General features: G+C 38.3%; 1 protein-coding gene and 1 long non-coding RNA gene across 2 annotated transcripts in view; both read right to left on the bottom strand.

The window, feature by feature from the left end:
• Positions 1-147: 147 nt before the first annotated feature.
• Positions 148-20,438, bottom strand: part of LOC138978421 (uncharacterized) — a 113,491-nt gene continuing 93,200 nt past the window's right edge. The window contains exon 2 of the long non-coding RNA XR_011459678.1: positions 148-445. This is a non-coding gene — a long non-coding RNA (uncharacterized lncRNA). The remainder of the gene's footprint in view (positions 446-20,438) is intronic.
• Positions 148-20,438, bottom strand: part of LOC138978404 (uncharacterized) — a 77,313-nt gene continuing 57,022 nt past the window's right edge. Inside the window, exons 18-22 of the mRNA XM_070351136.1 lie at positions 19,504-19,664; positions 15,982-16,164; positions 15,322-15,401; positions 13,594-13,698; positions 148-12,578 (exon numbers count right to left, since the gene is read on the bottom strand). Of these exons, the coding sequence (XP_070207237.1) occupies positions 12,409-12,578; positions 13,594-13,698; positions 15,322-15,401; positions 15,982-16,164; positions 19,504-19,664 (699 nt within the window). The 3' untranslated portion in view covers positions 148-12,408. The remainder of the gene's footprint in view (positions 12,579-13,593; positions 13,699-15,321; positions 15,402-15,981; positions 16,165-19,503; positions 19,665-20,438) is intronic.

Here is a 20,438-nt window from a genome sequence, read left to right as displayed (position 1 = left end):
TTATCATACAGACACTCGCTCTCATGTCAAAGAGTAACAGTGGCACTTTCATGTTCACACACACACACACACACACACACACACACACACACACACACACACACACACACACACACACACACACACACAGAAGAAGAAAAACTGAAGTACATAAAATCATGTTTATTCCATGGGATATGAAGACATTTTTGTGTACAAAACGAGTCCCAGACAGTGCAGCAAGAATTCAGTGACAGATATTCTCCTTTTGAATTGCAACATTATTACTCTCTAAGAAAACTTGCATTGTGAATGCGTCCCTTGCCACAGATTCAAAGAACGTGTTCTCAACAGTTGAACAGACAAATATCATACACCACCAAAAGCAAAGCTAAAACTTTAACAACCTTCAATTAATATATAAAAAAACAAGAAGGGCAAAGCCCATACGACTCACATGCTTGACCTTGATCTTTACATAGCAATGACATCATACACTAAGAACTTTGTTTGTTTGTTTATTTGTTGCTTAACGTCCAGCCGACTACGCAGAGCCATATCAGGACGAGGAAGGGGGGGATGAAGGGGGCCACTTGTCAAGCGATTCCTGTTTACAAATGCACTAACCCATTACTTGTGTCCCAGCAGGCTTTAGTAAAACTAAATTAATACCTACTGGAAGATTACCAGTTTCCAGTGTGTTAAAATAGGCTTAACCTATCTACTGCTGGACTTACATCAGAACACTAACAGATTAAACTATACATGAATCGCGAGACAAGCGGCAAGAGAAGAGATTTTTGGAAAAAATACAGGTGAATGAGCAAGAAGGCAGAAAAAAGAAAAGAATTCATGAAGAAAAAGAGAGCATGACAGGAAAGAGGAACCAAAAATCTACCTAAAAGCAAACTAGAAAGCTCCTGCGGTTCCAAAAACAGGAGGGGCCTTTAATTTCATAACCGCAGTGCCCCACTGCGGGAACACTAAGAACTGCTTTACACATTTTTCCTACCAAAATACATGTGACCTTGACCCAAGGTCAAGGTCATGCAACACAAAGCTGTTAATTCAAGACATAGGAAGTACAATGGTGCTTATTGGCTCTTTCTACCATGAGATATGGTCACTTTTAGTGGTTCACTACCTTATTTTGGTCACATTTCATAAGGGTCAAAGTGACCTTGACCTTGATCATATGTGACCAAATGTGTCTCATGATGAAAGCATAACATGTGCCCCACATAATTTTTAAGTTTGAAACAGTTATCTTCCATAGTTCAGGGTCAAGGTCACTTCAAAATATGTATACAATCCAACTTTGAAGAGCTCCTGTGACCTTGACCTTGAAGCAAGGTAAACCAAACTGGTATCAAAAGATGGGGCTTACTTTGCCCTATATATCATATATAGGTGAGGTATTGAATCTCAAAAACTTCAGAGAAAATGGGAAAAATGTGAAAAATAGCTGTTTTTTAGGCAACATTTATGGCCCCTGCGACCTTGACCTTGAAGCAAGGTCAAGATGCTATGTATGTTTTTTGGGGCCTTGTCATCATACACCATCTTGCCAAATTTGGTACTGATAGACTGAATAGTGTCCAAGAAATATCCAACGTTAAAGTTTTCCGGACGGCCGGACGGACGACTCGGGTGAGTACATAGACTCACTTTTGCTTCGCATGTGAGTCAAAAATTAGCATTTTAACAGATTCCTAAAACCTTCTGATAGAGAAAGGAGTCACTCTTGAAAAAATTTTCATGTGCACAATTAAAGCAATCAGTATCTCAAAAGAGGAGAAGAGAAGAACAAAAATAATTATCAAAGTATATGTAGCTAGCGGATCAGCCACTAACATACTTATTTTTCTGTAGTACGTGTGCTTATGCTACTCAGTAGAATGCTTGATAAAGACAACAGGGCATTAATGTTAATCCACAAATTTACATATGGTACCTAAATTACAACACCTTTCAAAGAGAAAAAAAACCTTGGGTCGTAAAAGCAAAACTACCATCCTTTCACTACATTACATTAAAGTTAAAGTCTAAAATGACAAAATTCTAATCTCATAAGCTCTTTGATGATACATAACAGGTTTGAAAACTATGAGCAATTTTCTTGAGGAAAAATACTGTGCCAAGAGAACCAATGGCATGTTTTTTAGTTACACATTGTTTTTATATAATTTACATGCATATAATTTAGTCATACAAAGCAGGACGGTGATTGGACGGTGAAGAGGTGAGGCAAGATGATTTGTGAAATATGATGGAAACAAAGCAATTCCTGCTCATCAAAATAATTTACTTCCACATAAAAAGCTCAGTCCAACGCTAAACTTTTTTTTTAATTGTAAAAAAAATTGAAAATAAAACTAAATGCTACCCGCTTTTTCCTCTGTCACAGTCAGAAAAAAAAATCTAATACACCTCAATTGCAGTCATAGTGGAATAATTATCAAAATAAGTCTTTCAAGCCTAAAATCAGGGTCAAAGTAGCAAATGCGTGTACTCGGCAATTCTATCAGAACATGCAAATAAACTAAATCATTTCTTACTTTTTTTCACAGGTTTAATATTTTATTTAACGTTTTTCAACTAGGTTTCAGAACGTTCAGAAAAGGTGTAAACTCGATACTTGGTAAAAAGCTATGACCAGTGTCGTCGGCAAGAAAGAGAGAATAATGAAGAAACTGCTGCAGTGCTATACAGGTACAATGATACATGGAAACAATATAGGATAATGCCAGTACAAGACTCAGTAGTAAGAATATAAATGTTCACAGACACAAAGAGTAAAACTTGCCTAGAAAACGAAAGCAGATTATGCTTTTTTGTATAGCATCTGTATAAATGCTGAGATACAAAACCAGTATGAAGATCTCTTTCAATCATGTCATGAACTCACATCTTTTCCCACCTTTGAATCACCAAGTCATTTTAATCACAAGTGTTATTTCAACCCATTGAGGAAAAAAAATCAGATATTTATAGAGAACACATGTTTTGTTTGAAACTTGGGTTGCATGGTTATATTCCTGTCATAATGTAACTTGGCAAGGTGACCTTCATTCTCATTCTGTGTCATTCTGAATTCAAAAAGATTACAAACTGGTATTACAGGACAGAAAGAATGATGTAGATAAATACCATAAACAAAAGCTCATCAAAAAAAGAAACAAGGTCTCTCTGCTTCAATTTTGACTGTTTTTAATCTATGTACATTTCAATCTGATTCAAAATTCATACAGTTTTGTCATTTTGCTGTTCTCTGGCACTAACTGCAAGATTTCTGGTCCTGCTTGTACACAAAACCCCACAGAAACAGAGAATGAATTACACAGGAATAACACCAAGTGAAACACCAGAGAAAGAGATGAAATTATATACACTTTACAGAGCAAAAAATTACTGCACAAGAAACCAAAGACAGCAAATTGAAAGAACAGATCAAATACTGCATGAAGTCATACAGAAACTGTAAACAACAGGGGAAGCTTGGTACACACAATTATTTAATCCAAATCACATGCTCCAATTAGACAACAGAAACAAACATAGGTACAACAGGAACAATCCATCTTCTCAGATAATACCACTACAGAATCGGTATTGCTTACTCCTCTCAATACTGCATTATTTTAATCATTGTCCAAAGAACAGCTTTCAATATCATGGAGTACATTGCTTCTTAATTTTTACACTTCTCGACAGCCATTTTTGGTCTACGTATGCCAGCTTACAAAGCTATACCCAAGAGAAGCAACTCTGTAACACCTGGCCTAGTCCTTCCCGTGTAAATGATTCGTCTCTCCATCTTAGATCTGGCCAGGCCTTTACATTGGGCATCCCCATCCTCCAACATTGACACATACCAACAATCAACACCCTGACTTCTGCCTGTGCAGACGGAGAATTGTTTATGGATTCATTTCACAAATAGCCACTATAATGTCTGTTCAGAAATTAACTACAAAAAATTCCATTCTGCACAGAGAGTGCCCAGGCTGTGGAATTTAAATGGTTTGTGTCCAAGTTGAGCATCATGCTGCCAACCTTATGACTATGACATTCCTGCGGCGCTCCCAGGGGAAGTATGGAGGTCGATGTCCTTTTTCCCACCATGTCCAATGTTGATGTCACATCGACAAGCTTTACACATAGCTGCCAACCTTCCCTAGAAAACCGGGAAATTCACGATGTTATGTCCAGTCCTGGATTTTCCCGAATAGTGCAAAAGTTTCCTGATTAAATTTTTTTCGAGTATAGTAATATAATGACTGGAGTGTATTTTCACTTCTGAAATCTCGTTCAGCGCGAGGCTTCGTAACACAAACGCTGTGATCAAAATCGAAACTAAACGAGAATAGGCGAGATTTGTGGCTAGCGCATGCACTTCAGTCGAATGTGGATGAGAAGCAGAAGAAGAAGCAGCAGCAGATGACCACAAAATGAAGAAAACAACGGTCCAGCGGCCGAAAGTCGGCCCGAAAGTTCGTGTAAAATTTCAAAAGAGTTACAAACAAGAGTATGACTTCATCTCCGAATCGACAAGACGCGGCATACATTTCGCGTTATGCACCAAGTGCCGCGAAGATATCAGCATCGGACATGGAGGCCGGGGGGATATTGAAGCTCATTCAAGAACAGAAAAACATGAACGGAACCGGGGGACAGCCGTCAAGAAGACGAGAAAGATTACCACACACCATTGGAAGATGTGACTGTCAAGAAGTATGAAATACTGTAGAAGGAAGCTTGATGTGCATTGGTAAGTCACTACATCTACTCTCTCTCCAGCTCATTCATCCTTTTTTGTGACAAAATTTGCTGCCAGAAACTGGCAATTATAATCCTCAGAATGCACCAGATTGCACCATTTTCTTCAAACATTTTCCGGGGGGGGCATGCGCGCGCCGTCGGCTCGGCGCAAACGCTCATTCCTCCCTATTTTTATCTGGGAAAAGTTGGCAGCTATGTTTACAAAATGCGTGGCGTCTGACTTGTCGATACGGTCATAGTTTGTCTTATACTGCGGTACAAATGTCACTTTAGCCTTTGGGTTTCCAAACCGAAAAGAAGAACAAATTATTTTCCGTGCATGCGCACATCAACTTGGCTGGTTAACAAGAGCGTCTTTTCACCAGTTTCGTCCCCCAAAAAGAGGCTGCTTTCACAAATTATTTTAGAAAATTTCCTTTTCGGGAAATTCGAACAAATTTCGGGACTAAATTCGTGATGGATTTCAAGCATCGGGAGATTCCCGAAAAATCTGAGAGGGTTGGCAGCTATGGTTGAGGGATGGTCTTATCTGATTTAAAACCCTGGCCAGGTCCGAGATAGTCATCTTACTTTAACTGCTTACACAAGAAGGACTGTGGCTTTAAGTATATTCATGTGCATGAATACCTTTATCACTGAGTACATGTGTACTGCCCCTGAAACTTGAATGCAGCTGCCTGAGTCAATGATTTGCAAAACAGAAGAAAATCTATAAGTTTCCTCACGTAAACTCCTCATGAAACACATTGCAGTGGAGTTTAAACACTTTGTCATACTGCAAGCCTTTAGTCATTTCACTAACTTCCTAACCTGCAGACTTTCGGATCATTTCTAATGTAATGCTCGTGCACAAGAAGAATGCCCCAAGTTAACTATATCACAATTTCATCTACCAGTGACTATACAATGCTATCCACATTTACAATCTGGCAGTGTTTTAGCACTGGAAAAAAAAATAGCCAACACAATCTGTAACACAGATGAAATGAACACTCAAGGAAAATATCAGACAGACTCATCAAAAACAAGGGTTTTTTTCAATTTCAAATCAACTTTGGCAAGCTCTATGGAATGTCTGTCAACCGACTTACAATAATATCAACTTGTGCATCACACATGGGCCAATTTAAAAATCACAAAAACATTTAACAAACAAAAATCACTGAAACCTAAATGTCACATCAATGTTAAAACAAAGTTTTAAAGGACATTTTATCAAGCACAAAACGGGAGAGGAAAAATCGGGCTGGGGGTGGTGGGGGGTTGTATGTTTGCCAATTTATATTTTTTTTAAAGAAATTAAAGAAATACAGTATACAAACAAATATGAGACCAAGAAGAAGGAAAAACACTATGGTCACTGGAAGTTAAGTAGAAACTTCATTTGTCAAATGAATCAAATGAAAAAGTACAGTCTCATCTGACAAAAAGCTACACGAATACAATGCTGTAATGTAAGTTTTAAACCAGTCATACAGAATCTGACGACAGAACAAAAGGATGGGAGAATATGTATATGGGGCAGTAATATGCTTCTAAAAAAGTGGAGGATTTGGGGTGAGTATATAATTATATACATTTTTTGGTCCAAAATCAGGGGGTCTATCAAGAGGAGTCCCATTGTAAAAGTTGTTGCAAGCACTGAGTGTGGCACAGTTCCACACAACGTTACTGAGATTTCTACGGTCAATTCTTCAAACCATATTACAACATACACCAACAAAGACACAGGGGAAGAAGGGGATCGTAGGAAGGATGAAACCAAGGGGAACAACCAACAACAAGGGAGGATCGAAGGAGTGGAAGGGGACCTCCAAATTTGTCACATCACCAACATCTATTTGGCAAAACATGGAATGTATGGAACACAGTAGACAGTACTCATGGCAGAAAGAATTATCCAGCGATTTACAAAGCAAACAAGCTTACAACACAATCACAAATTCTGTCAAAGATACATCATCTGAAAACTCTCCAGTCTCGGATATCATCGTTTTTTTTAAATATATTTTTAATTTTTTTCTAAGCTCAACACAACAGAAAGATGAAACCAGTTTCTTTGCGTAGTTTGAATGCTTGCTGCAATTCTCAGTCCAGGGGGATCAGGTTTTTTTCTTCTTCTGTAACCAGATAATACGCTTGCACTCTTTCCTTCCCCTTCCCTGTGATGGGAAGCGGTTGGGGAGGGATAAAAATGGAAGGTCAAATCATTCGTCTTAAGTTTTATTCAAACATTTAAAAAAAATATATTAAAAAAATAGACAAACCTCAGCAGCTATTACAGATGGCTTATAATGCAGAACATAATTTTCACACCAAGTTTAAGGCTTTCATAAGAACTGGATTTATGTATGTAATATTACGCTTTGCAAGATAAAGATTTTCGGTTGTGTGGGAGCCAGAAAAGCAGAGGCTGTTCTGCTGTAAACTCCACCTAAGCAAAGATGACAATTCTGATAAACAGAACAAACTGCAAGCTCAATCAAATACTTAAGGAACAAGAAGAGCAAACGCTCGATCGAGTCACTTTCGCAGTTCTGAATATTATATGAGGCATCAGATGGACAGGAAGAAATTGCTATTCACAACACAATGAGTCACGTTCACATAAAATTTGAGCCCGGTCACTTTTATAGTTTCCGAGAAAAGCCCAACGTTAAGTTGTGTGTTGCCGAACAGAAAAGGCTAGTTATCTCCCTTGTTTTTCTGATAACGTTCGTAAAAGGCTACAGATGTAAATACTTTGATGTAAAGAATAATCCTACAAAGTTTCAATCACATCCGATGAACTTTGTCAAGATATAAAATGTCTAATTTTTCCTTTGACGCTGACCTGTGACCTTGAAAAAGGTCAAAGGTCAACGAAACCATCGTTAAAGTGTAGAGGTCATTGGAGGTCACGACTAAACAAAATATGAGCCCGATCGCTTTGATAGTTTCCGAGAAAAGTCCAACGTTAAGGTGGTGTCTACGGACGGCCGGCCGGCCGGCCGGCCGGACAGACTAACACTGACCGATTACATAGAGTCACTTTTTCTCAAGTGACTCAAAAATCAGTCATTTCAAATCAAGTTTGAAAGATTTAAGTCATCAAAATTTCAAGCAGATCAGAAAACATCTCTGTTAGTAAAAGTTTCTTAAAAACATACCGGGGTTTTCAGTGTGTAAGAACACATTAATTGTTTGCATAGATCATACAAAAAATATGAAGGACTGGTATTGATTTCATACAATTTCATAGAAAACAAAAAGAACACCGTAAAAAAAGACATCTTTTTTAAAATTCCTAGCAGCAGTGACAGCATCGATTGCAACAGCTGATTCAAAGCATGTTTAATTCTGATTTTATTCCACTGTTCATAGACTAGCAAAAGTATGAAATCATCTTTGAAGGTAGAAAACATTCAAGACATATACCGCCACTTCAGTTTGGCATGTTTTCAAAAAGCCAACATGAAATGACACCAATCTCAAGGAATCAAAATCTCTGGGGAAAAAAACAACACAAAATGTGCAGATTCTTCATCTGAATGCCAACAATGAAACATAATGGAAATACTGAAATAAAGAAAATCATATAAATCACTGTGTACATATATGAACAAAGTATACAAACATACCTGGACATTGTGCTGTAAATCATTCGTTTGATTTGTGAATACTGTAATGTGCATTGGTAATAATGACGATACAGTATGTGTACAAACTGTGCAAGCTACAAATCTTATCAAAATCAAAAAGATACATTTTTCATGCTATATACTTTTCTGTACATATCTGAGAAAATGTGCATGGATGCAATCGAACATTAAAATCGATCAGGAAGTACCTAACACAGCTGATACACGCTAATTAATGTTGAATCTCAAATCAGAGTCGAGAAGGTTGGACATTGTGGCGTGATTCTTTTTAATCATTCTGACAATTATCTGTGTTTCTACTGCAGTAATCCTGCTTCTGAGAAGACAAAGAAAATAATACATTGTAATATTTTGAAAGCTTTTTATTTTTTTATATTTTTTTTAAACATGAGTAAATCCACTCATAAGTACAGGCATCAGTCAGATCTTAGTGGAGCATTTGTAAAGGATTCTTTCTATATTTGGTGTTTAACGTCGTTTTCAACCACGAAGGGTTATATCGCGACGGGGAAATGGGGAAGATGGGATAGAGTCACTTGTAAATTGTTTCTTGTTCACAAAAGCATTAATCAACAAGAAGGGCAAAGCCCATACGACTCACATGCTTTACACATTTTTCCTACCAAAATACATGTGACCTTGACCCAAGGTCAAGGTCATCCAAGGTCATGCAACACAAAGCTGTTAATTCAAGACATAGGAAGTACAATGGTGCTTATTGGCTCTTTCTACCATGAGATATGGTCACTTTTAGTGGTTCACTACCTTATTTTGGTCACATTTCATAAGGGTCAAAGTGACCTTGACCTTGATCATATGTGACCGAATGTGTCTCATGATGAAAGCATAACATGTGCCCCACATAATTTTTAAGTTTGAAACAGTTATCTTCCATAGTTCAGGGTCAAGGTCACTTCAAAATATGTATACAATCCAACTTTGAAGAGCTCCTGTGACCTTGACCTTGAAGCAAGGTAAACCAAACTGGTATCAAAAGATGGGTCTTACTTTGCCCTATATATCATATATAGGTGAGGTATTCAATCTCAAAAACTTCAGAGAAAATGGGAAAAATATGAAAAATAGCTGTTTTTTAGGCAACATTTATGGCCCCTGCGACCTTGACCTTGAAGCAAGGTCAAGATGCTATGTATGTTTTTTGGGGCCTTGTCATCATACACCATCTTGCCAAATTTGGTACTGATAGACTGAATAGTGTCCAAGAAATATCCAACGTTAAAGTTTTCCGGACGGACGGACGGACGTCCGGACGTCCGGACGTCCGGACGGACGGACGGACGGACGACTCGGGTGAGTACATAGACTCACTTTTGCTTCGCATGTGAGTCAAAAATTTGCTCCAGGGGCTTGCAACGTAGTACATGTACAATATATTACCTTACATGAACATGACCTGAACATTTGATTTACAGTCCAGTGAGGTTACCCTCATGGAAATTCGGGCTGCTTTCTCCTCGGGGAAAGCGAGCTGCCATACATACGGCGCTACCCATATTTTTTTTTTCCTGCATGCGTGTATTCATGTTTCCTGAGACTTAATGCCGTGTGAGATGGAATTTTTTTTACTTTATTCCAAGTCCCACGGGTATTTGATGGACATTTTTATCTATGCCTATACAATTTTGCCAGGAAAGACCCTTTTGTCAATCGTGGGATCTTTAACGTGCACACCCCAATGTAGTGTACACGAAGGGACCTCGGTTTTTCGTCTCATCCGAAAGACTAGCACTTGAACCCACCACCTAGGTTAGGAAAGGGGGGAGAAAATTGCGGCTTGACCCAGGCCTGAACACGCAACCTCTCGCTTCCGAGCGCAAGTGCGTTACCACTCGGCCACCCAGTCCTGGGAGAATGCAAGTTTCCAGTACAAAGGACTTAACATTTCTTACATACTGCTTGACTAAAATCTTTACAAAAATTGACTATATTCTATACAAGAAACACTTAACAAGGGTAAAAGGAGAAACAAAATCCGTTAGTCGCCTCTTACGACATGCTGGGGAGCATCGGGTAAATTCTTCCCCCTAACCCGCGGGGGGTATTTGTAAAGGATACATGTATCAACTATCTGCAAGGTAGTTGTTTGTATTTCAATGACCAATTTCTGTTTTATTCAGGTATAATGAACAGCCACCATTTTAGTGTGTGGTTTTTGTGTGTCTTTTTTGTTTGTTTGTATGAAGTGTTTGTTTATTAGTTTGTTTATTTTGATTGTGGTTTATTATTAAAAGTTAATGACAGCAGAGATCAGTTTTTATTAAAGGAACCCAATGACATACTTGCGGTTTCTGTAGCAAGTTGGTTTTTTGGCGGGGTGGAGTTGCTAACCCCACGCCCAACCCTCCTCCTTTATCCGGGCTTGGGACCGGCTGAAAGACCTTTAGGGTGCATTGCGGCCCTATGCTCCACAGGGAGTCTACAGGAATAAGTCAAGTAAGTCAATGACATACTTGCTCTAAATAAACAAAACATTTGACACTTGAGTGCAAGTTCACTGGTCAGGAACAGGATGTAAGGCTGCAATACGCACTGTAAAGAAATCAAAAAATAAAAACCAAGACATTTTGGTGTAATCAAATGGAAAAATAGGTGCACTCAAAAAAGCAGCAGTGCAAATGATACATACAACAAAATGTTTTTACAGAAAACTTACAAGCATAAAGCACACACCAAAAAAAAAGATCAGCAGTTAGTAAATGTTTGGTATCCATAAGGCAATAATGATGTTCTAAAGATCAATCCTAAAGTCTGAAAATCAGTCAATACACTAATGAAGTAGCGTACGAGATGAAACAGAAAGTGCACATTGGACACGTTACATGACAAGCTTTGCAGCATATTATAAATGAAGCATCGCAAACTTTGTATAGGCGCCTTTTTCAGCAATTACAATATTGCATCACAGTGGACAAAAATCATTTGGCTATATTTGAAAATGATTTCAAATCTTTCTTTCTTTATTTGGTGTGATTTCAAATGACTGCATGATTAATGATTCATGAAGAAGCATGACAATACAAATCACTGATTAACTGTGAATCAATCTAAGAGTACAAATACTGTGAATCAACTTCCAAATGCCTTTTTCAAGCATACATTTCTCAATACCATTCAATTAGGTTCCTTGTTTCATCCATCACTCATCTTAACTCACAATCATTTTCTCTCGAATAATCTGAGCAAGGTAAAAAGATGTCATATAATGTGAAGAAAAAAAGTCCCCTTGGCAACAGAACCATTGCCATTTGATTAACTGGACCAGAAACTTGCCTATTTCCTCTTTTTCTGTTCAATTCCATTTCTGCAAAAATAGACTGCTGTTATTTACAAACCATGTACAACATGCATAAAGTTATGTACAAAGTTGTAACATCATGACCAATATTCAGCTGGGATAAAAGCTTGGTTTAAAACGACCAAGAACTCATTGGTCAAGTTATATTTTGTTCCTATCTCATGGATATATATCTCGTCAGTTATTTCACTGCGTATGTGATACAAATAAGAATACTTTGTTATTAGTATTCATAACTGTAAGCACCATTTATGCCTGATATGCAAAACTGAGAAAACTGAACCTCATCTTGACTTTGTGAAATTACACAAATTAGGATGATGGACTCCATTGCATTTCAACCTATAACAAACAAACCAAAAACCCTATATTATTTATTTTTCAACTTGCATGCAGACCTTGATCAGGTTTCGCTGCATTTCATATTTTTCTGGGCAAGTAACTAAAATTGCACTAAACAAAAAAGACTTTTCCAACCTTTCACACACACTAAAAAATACTTGTTCTGGCAGAAGACAAAATAGTGGTTTTGTTGCACTTTGAACGTTTCTCATCAGTCTTCTCTCAGCCTGGAGTTTCAACAGTTTCCACCCAGTATTAAAAAAAAAAGCACCAAGAGAATCTACAACGCTTACATTTTAAAACACATAATTTCTACAAGACAAGATTTAGCTATTAATAGCGTGAAGTTCAGTTGCCGCCGGTGAAGGTCATATCGGTGTATTCTTGGCTTGCAATCATCAGGCGGTATCGTAGGCGCAAATTGCGAGCGCGAACGTGTGAGTTGTTGATCTCTTCTGTATGATCTGCGGGGAACCACCCTCGCTCGCAGTCTCGAATGCGCTCTCCCTCGTACCAACCTAGAAAAGAGCAAAGGCCGTGAGTTCTCTGTTTTAACACTTCATAAATGTGACACTCTGACAATAAGCTGAAGTAAGTGTGAATAATTTGTCATTTCGTTTCAGTATGTGTCACTGAAAAAACAGTCAGAGACTGGAGGAAGTGGAGGATAACTGCTGCGGCCCTATGCTCCACAAGGAGCGAAGAGCGGACCTGGGAACCCCTGTTGTTTACTTGGAGTATTCTCAAACAAACTTGGAGTATTTTCAGAGAAATGAGTGTATTCCACACTTTGCAACATCGATGATTCAAACATGCTTCGCACGCGTCCGTTGCGCCGTTAAGTAATTTAACCAATACATTTAAAACAAATGCTTCTTTCAATGACAAAAGCTGTAATTATTGATCTAATACCGAGTTAGAAAGTTGTTTTTAACCATTAAAATAAACAGTGCCCCAGTAAATATACAGCAATGACAGGGAGGCGTTTTAAAGAAAAATAGTCTAGGAATTTTTTTCGTCGTACTTTTTCTCCACCGACCGTGCTGATCGTATTTTTAGACAATCAGACGTACAAAATACGGCAAAATCGTATGGGTTCCCAGGTCTGGAAGAGGATTAAGTCCTGTGTACGGAAACCTGAGATATGAATGTATGTCATTGTACCAACCTTCACTAAAACATACATACAAGAGTCTCTGACGCACACACACACACACACACACACACACACACACACACACACACACACACACACACACACACACACACACACACACACACACACACACACACACACACACACACACACACACACACACACACACACACACTCTCTCTCTCAAAGTAAAGCATGCCAGTCTGCTAATATTAGTACTTGAATTGGATCACTTGAGATCTTTACATTTCCTTCTTTTCCAAATAACTTTGTCTCAACAGAAAAAGTGTGCTCAGCCACAAGCTTACCCACAAAATGTTTACCCTGGCAAAATATACCCAAAAACATACAAAATTAAACCAAACAAAATTACTCACCATCTGCCATTTTCTTGAACACGTTGACCACATCAGACTCCTCTAGGGTTAACTCGTCAGGTTCTGTGGCAATGTATTTCTCCACACACTGCACTTGCGGGCAATCTGCAATCAAAAAGGAGAGGTCACAATCATCAAAGCTAATCATGTACATGTATTAACATACAGAGGTAGAAATGAAAAACAAAATTTACAATCTATTTAAAAAAAAGCATACTCAGGCTGGGAACCCTGAAGCTGAAAATGTATTATAGGACATCAAAAATTGACTATTTCATGTGTTCAGATTGAGAGACACTGAACCACAAACAAATGCCATCCCTGAACATGCTACTACTCACTTTTTAATTCAGTCCACCCCCCCCCCCCCCCCCCCAAAAAAAAAAGGCCAATGTTTGTATGAATAAGCAGTCCATGTTGCAACCTTCCGCGAGCTATTTGACTTGCGATCTCTTCACTGTAATGGGGATTTTTTCTCCATATCTTTTTCTTACTCCCACTTTTCCTATTCCTTCCATGCCCCTCCGCTGACACACACATACAGGTATGTAAACCAAAAGCAAACAATTGAGAATTTAAAAAATACTGAAACACACACACACACACAAGCAAACAAATACCACAAGAACATGATCAGAAGAAACAAGTCGCGTAAGGCGAAATTACTACAAGCTGTCGAACTCACGGAATGAAACTGAACGCACTGTATTTTTTTCACCAAGACAGTACAGCTTCGTCAATCCCCGCGAGAAGGAAATCGCTCACCTCCCACGTGCAAAACGCAGTGATATGCACACGCCAGAATAGAGCGGTAGCGTATTGTGCTAAGCAGGAAAGCGCGCTTATCTGTATTCGTGTTAACTTTCTGAGCTTGTTTTGAATACAACCTATCATATCTATATGTTTTTGGAATCAGGAAACGATAAAGAATAAGATGAAATCATTTTTGGATCGATTTCTTAAATTTTAATCTTAAGACTAATTAATCTATTTTCGTTAATTGTGATCACATTTAAAGAGTAAACATGACATATGTATATATTTTTAGATTCAGAATGTCATGAAGAATACGATGCAATTAATTTTAAATCTGTTTGCGAAAAATCGATTTAATGACAACTTTAATGAGCAAACTCATTAATTAATTTGTAAGCCTCCAAGATGAAATGCAATACCAAAGTCCAGGCGTCGTCGAAGATTACTTGACCAAAATTTCAACCAATTTGGTTTAAAAATGAGAGCGTGACAGTGCCGCCTCAACTTTCACGAAAAGCCGGATATGACGTCATCAAAGACATTTATCAAAAAAATAAAAAAACGTCTGGGGATATCATACCCAGGAACTCACATGTAAAATTTCATGAAGATCGATCTAGTAGTTTTCTCTAAATCGCTCTACACACACACACACACACATATATCACACCCTCGTCTCGATTCCCCCTCTACGTTATATCATTTAGTCAAAACTTGACTAAATATAAAAAACGACAGAACAAAGGAAAAACAGAAACCATTACTGAATTAGGAATCTATTTTTAATCTAGCACACTCGCTACTCTTACCCAAGACCTGGAAACTTTCTCAAACAATCAAACCAAGACAAGGTTTGGCAGAGGATACCACAATAAATTTAGGTCTGTGCACATGAAAAAAACAATTATACCCAGAATCGCCTAGACTGTAGACACAGTATTCAAGAGAAAGAAATCAAGAATAAAAACGTACCCCACTCCTCGTAGATTCTTTCGTACTCTGGGTTAGAATGGTGGGGCAGAATTGCATCTATCCATCTTGTCCTTTCACTCCTGCAAAAGACAAATGTATATATTTGTAATTATAGTCTGGTAGGATACTAAGACCCAACACTTCCTCCGCTGTTCACACACACGCACCCCTCCCCTGTCCCCACCCCATCCAACACACACACACACACACACACATGCACAAACACACGCATGAAAGCATGGACAATAACACCAACATACACACACATGATACAAACTCACACACTAACACACACACACTAACGCACACACATACACTAACACACACACATACAAGCACACACACACAGACTGCAATGGGGTGAAACAGAGGTTGGTACCGACATTCTAATAAGCAAAGCTGAGGTTTATACTTACTTTTTTTTTTAGTTGCCGATTACTGATTGACAAACTAAAACTTAAAACCCTTTCAGCTGGGGGGGCTTTGGCAATAACCTGATTTAGCACTGTGAGAGGCCCACAGTCCCACTGAGTTAATCTCAAAGGGTCGCTCTTCTTTTAGTATGTGATTTCACTTCCACGCCGGGGCGTTAACATTTCAAAAAAATCGTCAATTCAAGTAAAAATCTAATTTCAGAGTTTAATTTAAGGTGTGACTCACTCAGACTTGGCCGACAGCACCAACTCCACTTGCTTCCCTTCGTGGTTGTGGAGCAGGGCGAGAAGGAAGATGTTCTTTACACCAGCGCCCCCTTGCGGCATGAACTTGCTCTTCTCCGGGTTGTCGATAAGCTCGGTGTGCAAGGCGTTACGCTGGCAGTAGTCTCGAACCTGGTACACATTGCTGTCAAGACAGAGTTGAAAAAGATGAAGTTCAGCTATCATCAAATTAGGATAGCACTGCGATAAGCAGAGAATGTTCACGATAGCTGTACTCTCTATCCAGCTAGCAGTAATCTCGCACCTGGTACCATTTGCTGTGAACACACATTTAACAAGTCGCGTAAGGCGAAAATACAACATTTAGTCAAGCTCAGTCGAACTCACAGAATGAAACTGCATGAACGCACTGCATTTTTTCCGCAAGACCGTACACTCGTAGCATTGAAAAGCGCGGTAGCGGTTGCGCTGAGGAGGATAGCACGCTTTTCTGTATCTCTATTCTTTTTAACTTTCTGAGCGTGTTTTTAATCCAAACATATCATATCTATATCTTTTTGGAATCAGGGACCGACAAGGAATAAGATGAAATTGTTTCTAAATCGATTTCGGACAATAAATTTTAATCATAATTTTCATATGTTTAATTTTCAGAGCTTGTTTGTAATCCAAATATAACATATGTATATGTTTTTGGAATCAGAAAATGACGAAGAATAAGATGAAATTGTTTTTGGATCGTTTAATGAAAAAATAATTTTAATTACAAGTTTCCGATTTTTAATTACCAAAGTCATTAATTATTTTTTAAGCCACCAAGCTGAAATGCAATACCAAAGCCCGGCCTTCGTCGAAGATTGTTTTGCCAAAATTTCAATCAATTTGATTGAACAATGAGGGTGTGACAGTGCCGCCTCAACATTTACAAAAAGCCGGATATGACGTCATCAAAGGTATCTATCGAAAAAATGTAAAAAACGTCCGGGGATATCATTCCCAGGAACTCTCATGTCAAATTTCATAAAGATCGGTCCAGTAGTTTAGTCTGAATCGCTCTACACACACACACAGACAGACACACACACACACACAGACACACATACACCGTCTCGATTCCCCCTCTATGTTAAAACATTTAGTCAAAACTTGACTAAATCAGTAAATGTAAAAAAGATGAAGTTCAGCTATCATCAAATTAGGATAACACTGCGATAAGCAGAGAGTGTTCACGATAGCTGTACTCTCTATTCAGCTGACAGTACAGTGGTACCTGCCATGAAAGGACACCCTTGGGACCAGCCGGAAGTGTCCCTACATTGCAGATGGCCTGTCACAACAGGTATATTTTGGTAGGGATAATAGACAAAGGGACGCCAGAAAGCGTCATTTTAAGGGAGGACTGTCCTCACATTGCAGGTACCACAGTAGTCTCGAACAGAATATCTGCTGCAGTCCTGGCCAGATATAATCACACGAAGATCCGAACGGAAACAAAATATTTGAAAGCTCTCGTACACAACCAAAAACAACTCTGATCAGGGTGCCATACACCCAACTTTACACCATGAACAACAACAAAAAGAAATAAAAAGAAATTAAAAAAAAAGAAAAAAGCAATCAATCCAGGTTACCTTCATAAAAGCAAAAAAACCCTCATGGATGGCCTGGTATCTTCCAGTAATTTAATACATATGTTCAGAAAGAGCTAATTCTCTTGTTCTCCCTTCTTATCTGTCATTCAAAACACCTTGTTATACTTCATGCAATTTTTACCTACAGAAAGGAAAATCCATGTGTTGAAAAAAAGGTTGAGCAAAACACGGGAAATAACACAATTACTTCCCTTGCATTGCAACTTCTTTGCGATGGTCAACACAATTACTTCCCTTGTATTGCAACTTTTTTGCGATGTCAACACATTTACTTCCCTTGTATTGCAACTTCTTTGCGATGGTCAACACAATTACTTCCCTTGTATTGCAACTTCTTTGCGATGGTCAACACAATTACTTCCCTTGTATTGCAACTTCTTTGCGATGGTCAACACAATTACTTCCCTTGTATTGCAACTTCTTTGCGATGGTCAACACAATTACTTCCCTTGTATTCCAACTTCTTTGCGATGGTCAACACAATTACTTTCCTTGTATTGCAACTTCTTTGCTTATGGCTTATTATAATTCATCATTTCAGGAAGTAAATTTTCCAATAAATGTTGATTCATAGCTTGAACTAAATCAGAAACAAGTTCCAAATTCCAGCATTCTAGGTAATGAAGCTGCCTGTATTGAAATTCAAAGATTTCACATTTTTTTTCAAATCCGCTGAAGCATGTGACTTCAGCTACAAGCCTTGCTTAATCCACAGAGCAGGTGTCTGCAACTTAAATTTAATAAGATTCCCATGAACGCAAATTGTCATGTAGCCTTCGAAAGGTGAAACCGTTTTCACAGGTTGTTCAGGACCACAGAAAAAAAAAGAAACCCAGCCTAGTGGCAAAAATAAAGATTCAGTCGAACCCACTTAAAACGAACACGCTAGTTACGAATTTTGACTTATAACGTATTAGTTTTAAGTTCCCAACTGAATACCTCTTTCTTCATGCTTAAAAAAAATGCTTGAAACGAATTCTTTGTAACGAATTTATGCTTATAACGAGCACTTTTTGGATTCCCAAGCATGCATAATGTCTGTAATTTACTCACGCTTATGACGAAATCTTTAAACTCGTCCCGAGATCGACATATCATGGGAATTTGAGAAATTTGAATACATGTGTCAAACTTGATTGATAGCTCAGACACTGAACATGAATGACTGACTGACGTTTATTTCCTTCGCGAATACCAAAAACGAAACATCAATGTTTTGAACGGAAGCCATTGCCAAAAAATATAGATGCCAGAGTGGTTTCCCTTGGACAAGGGAAACCACACTCTCAACGTTTGCGTTCGCCGGTTCGCGATAGTTTATCAGTCAGTCAGTGCTTTCGATTTGGATTTGAACATCATGTTGCAACCACAAAAAAAAACTAAATTGGCCAAGGTTTGCTACCCGTCGCCAAGGTAAGTTATTCCGGACAAATGATAGGAACACCGCGAATGTGGACAGTGTCAGTGTGTGCGCGTGTGTGTGACCAAAAACGTAACAACTGGATGAAACATCTGTGTGCTCACTCTCAGTCTCACTCAAACTCAACAATCATCACTCAACATGAGACACACATGAACATGTACCTGAATATGTCACTTTATTGTCTAAACGTGAAGCAGCATGAAAGTTGCGAAAGAAACAAATTGAAACACCATAAAATGTACAAGACTTAAAAAAAAATTTTTTTAAAAAAAATCAATCAATTTTCTTAAAACGAATTTTGGCTAAGACGAACTTTTTTTCCGATCCCCAGTGATTCGTCTTAAGCGAGTTCGACTGTACTTTACCGAAAACACATAATTGTAATTTTGACATTTTTCCAGCATATTCAGATTAAAGCATGCACAAAACTAGAAGTGTTGGCACTCACCCTCGTTTCTTGGTGATCAATAAGATGTCACTGAAGAGATAGAGGTAGACGTGTTCCTTGGACTTTCGACCAAAGGGGATGCGACTTGTTCCTTCTGTGACTATCCTGTTGAGCTCCCCTTGTTTCACCAGGTACCGTGATGACGACACCAACGGAAACTCCTGAATTAAAATAATAAGTAAAATCAGAAGAAATGTATTTCCCCTCTGAAATCAAACAACTTGACATAAAAAGAGGAGAAAAAATACATTGCATGGAAGAGACGTTAGTATGTTTGTATATATATAGATGTATTGCATATATGATTATTGTGTGAACAGTACATGTGGTGATTTGAGTCTGTATGATTAATTTGTTTTATGTAGGTTGTACTTTTAATTGTTCTATTCTGTATGTTCTTTTGTAAAGGGCCTAGAGGTTAGGCACTTAAAAATGTCCAGTTATCATTATTATTATAGTGTAAGTGAAGACTGCGCTTGTGTTTTATTTGTCTGCATAGGAAAACAATCCTAAAATTTCAATCTTTGATTTTGTAACTTTACAGCGATTCTGACTCGGGGATGAAAAGCCAAAAATACTCTCACTTCTTGTCCTTTACCATTGAAAGCCTCCATATCATTCTGAGACATCTACACACTTTTAAGGGGGAAATCATGTCACCAACACTTTGAAAACTCTGTGCTGGTGACCTGAAGACATATTTCCTCAATCTGCTACTCTGTCTAGTCAGTGTGTTCAGCCTGCTGCATGTACATACATACATTTTTTTTCTTTATGTGTATGTTGTAAACAGACGAATTCCAGAATCCAGTCTGTTGGGTTTGTATAGGTTGTGAAAGAGTTGTTTCTCATGGAAAATATTGAGGCAAGCTTTCCCACATGACACGCAGCTTGCTAGTGACTACCCTATAATGTCACATGGGAAAGTTTGCCTC

The sequence above is a fragment of the Littorina saxatilis genome, linkage group LG10 (genome assembly GCF_037325665.1).
Source record: "Littorina saxatilis isolate snail1 linkage group LG10, US_GU_Lsax_2.0, whole genome shotgun sequence".
Lineage (NCBI taxonomy): Eukaryota > Metazoa > Mollusca > Gastropoda > Littorinimorpha > Littorinidae > Littorina > Littorina saxatilis.
This window is presented reverse-complemented; position numbering and strand designations above follow the sequence as displayed.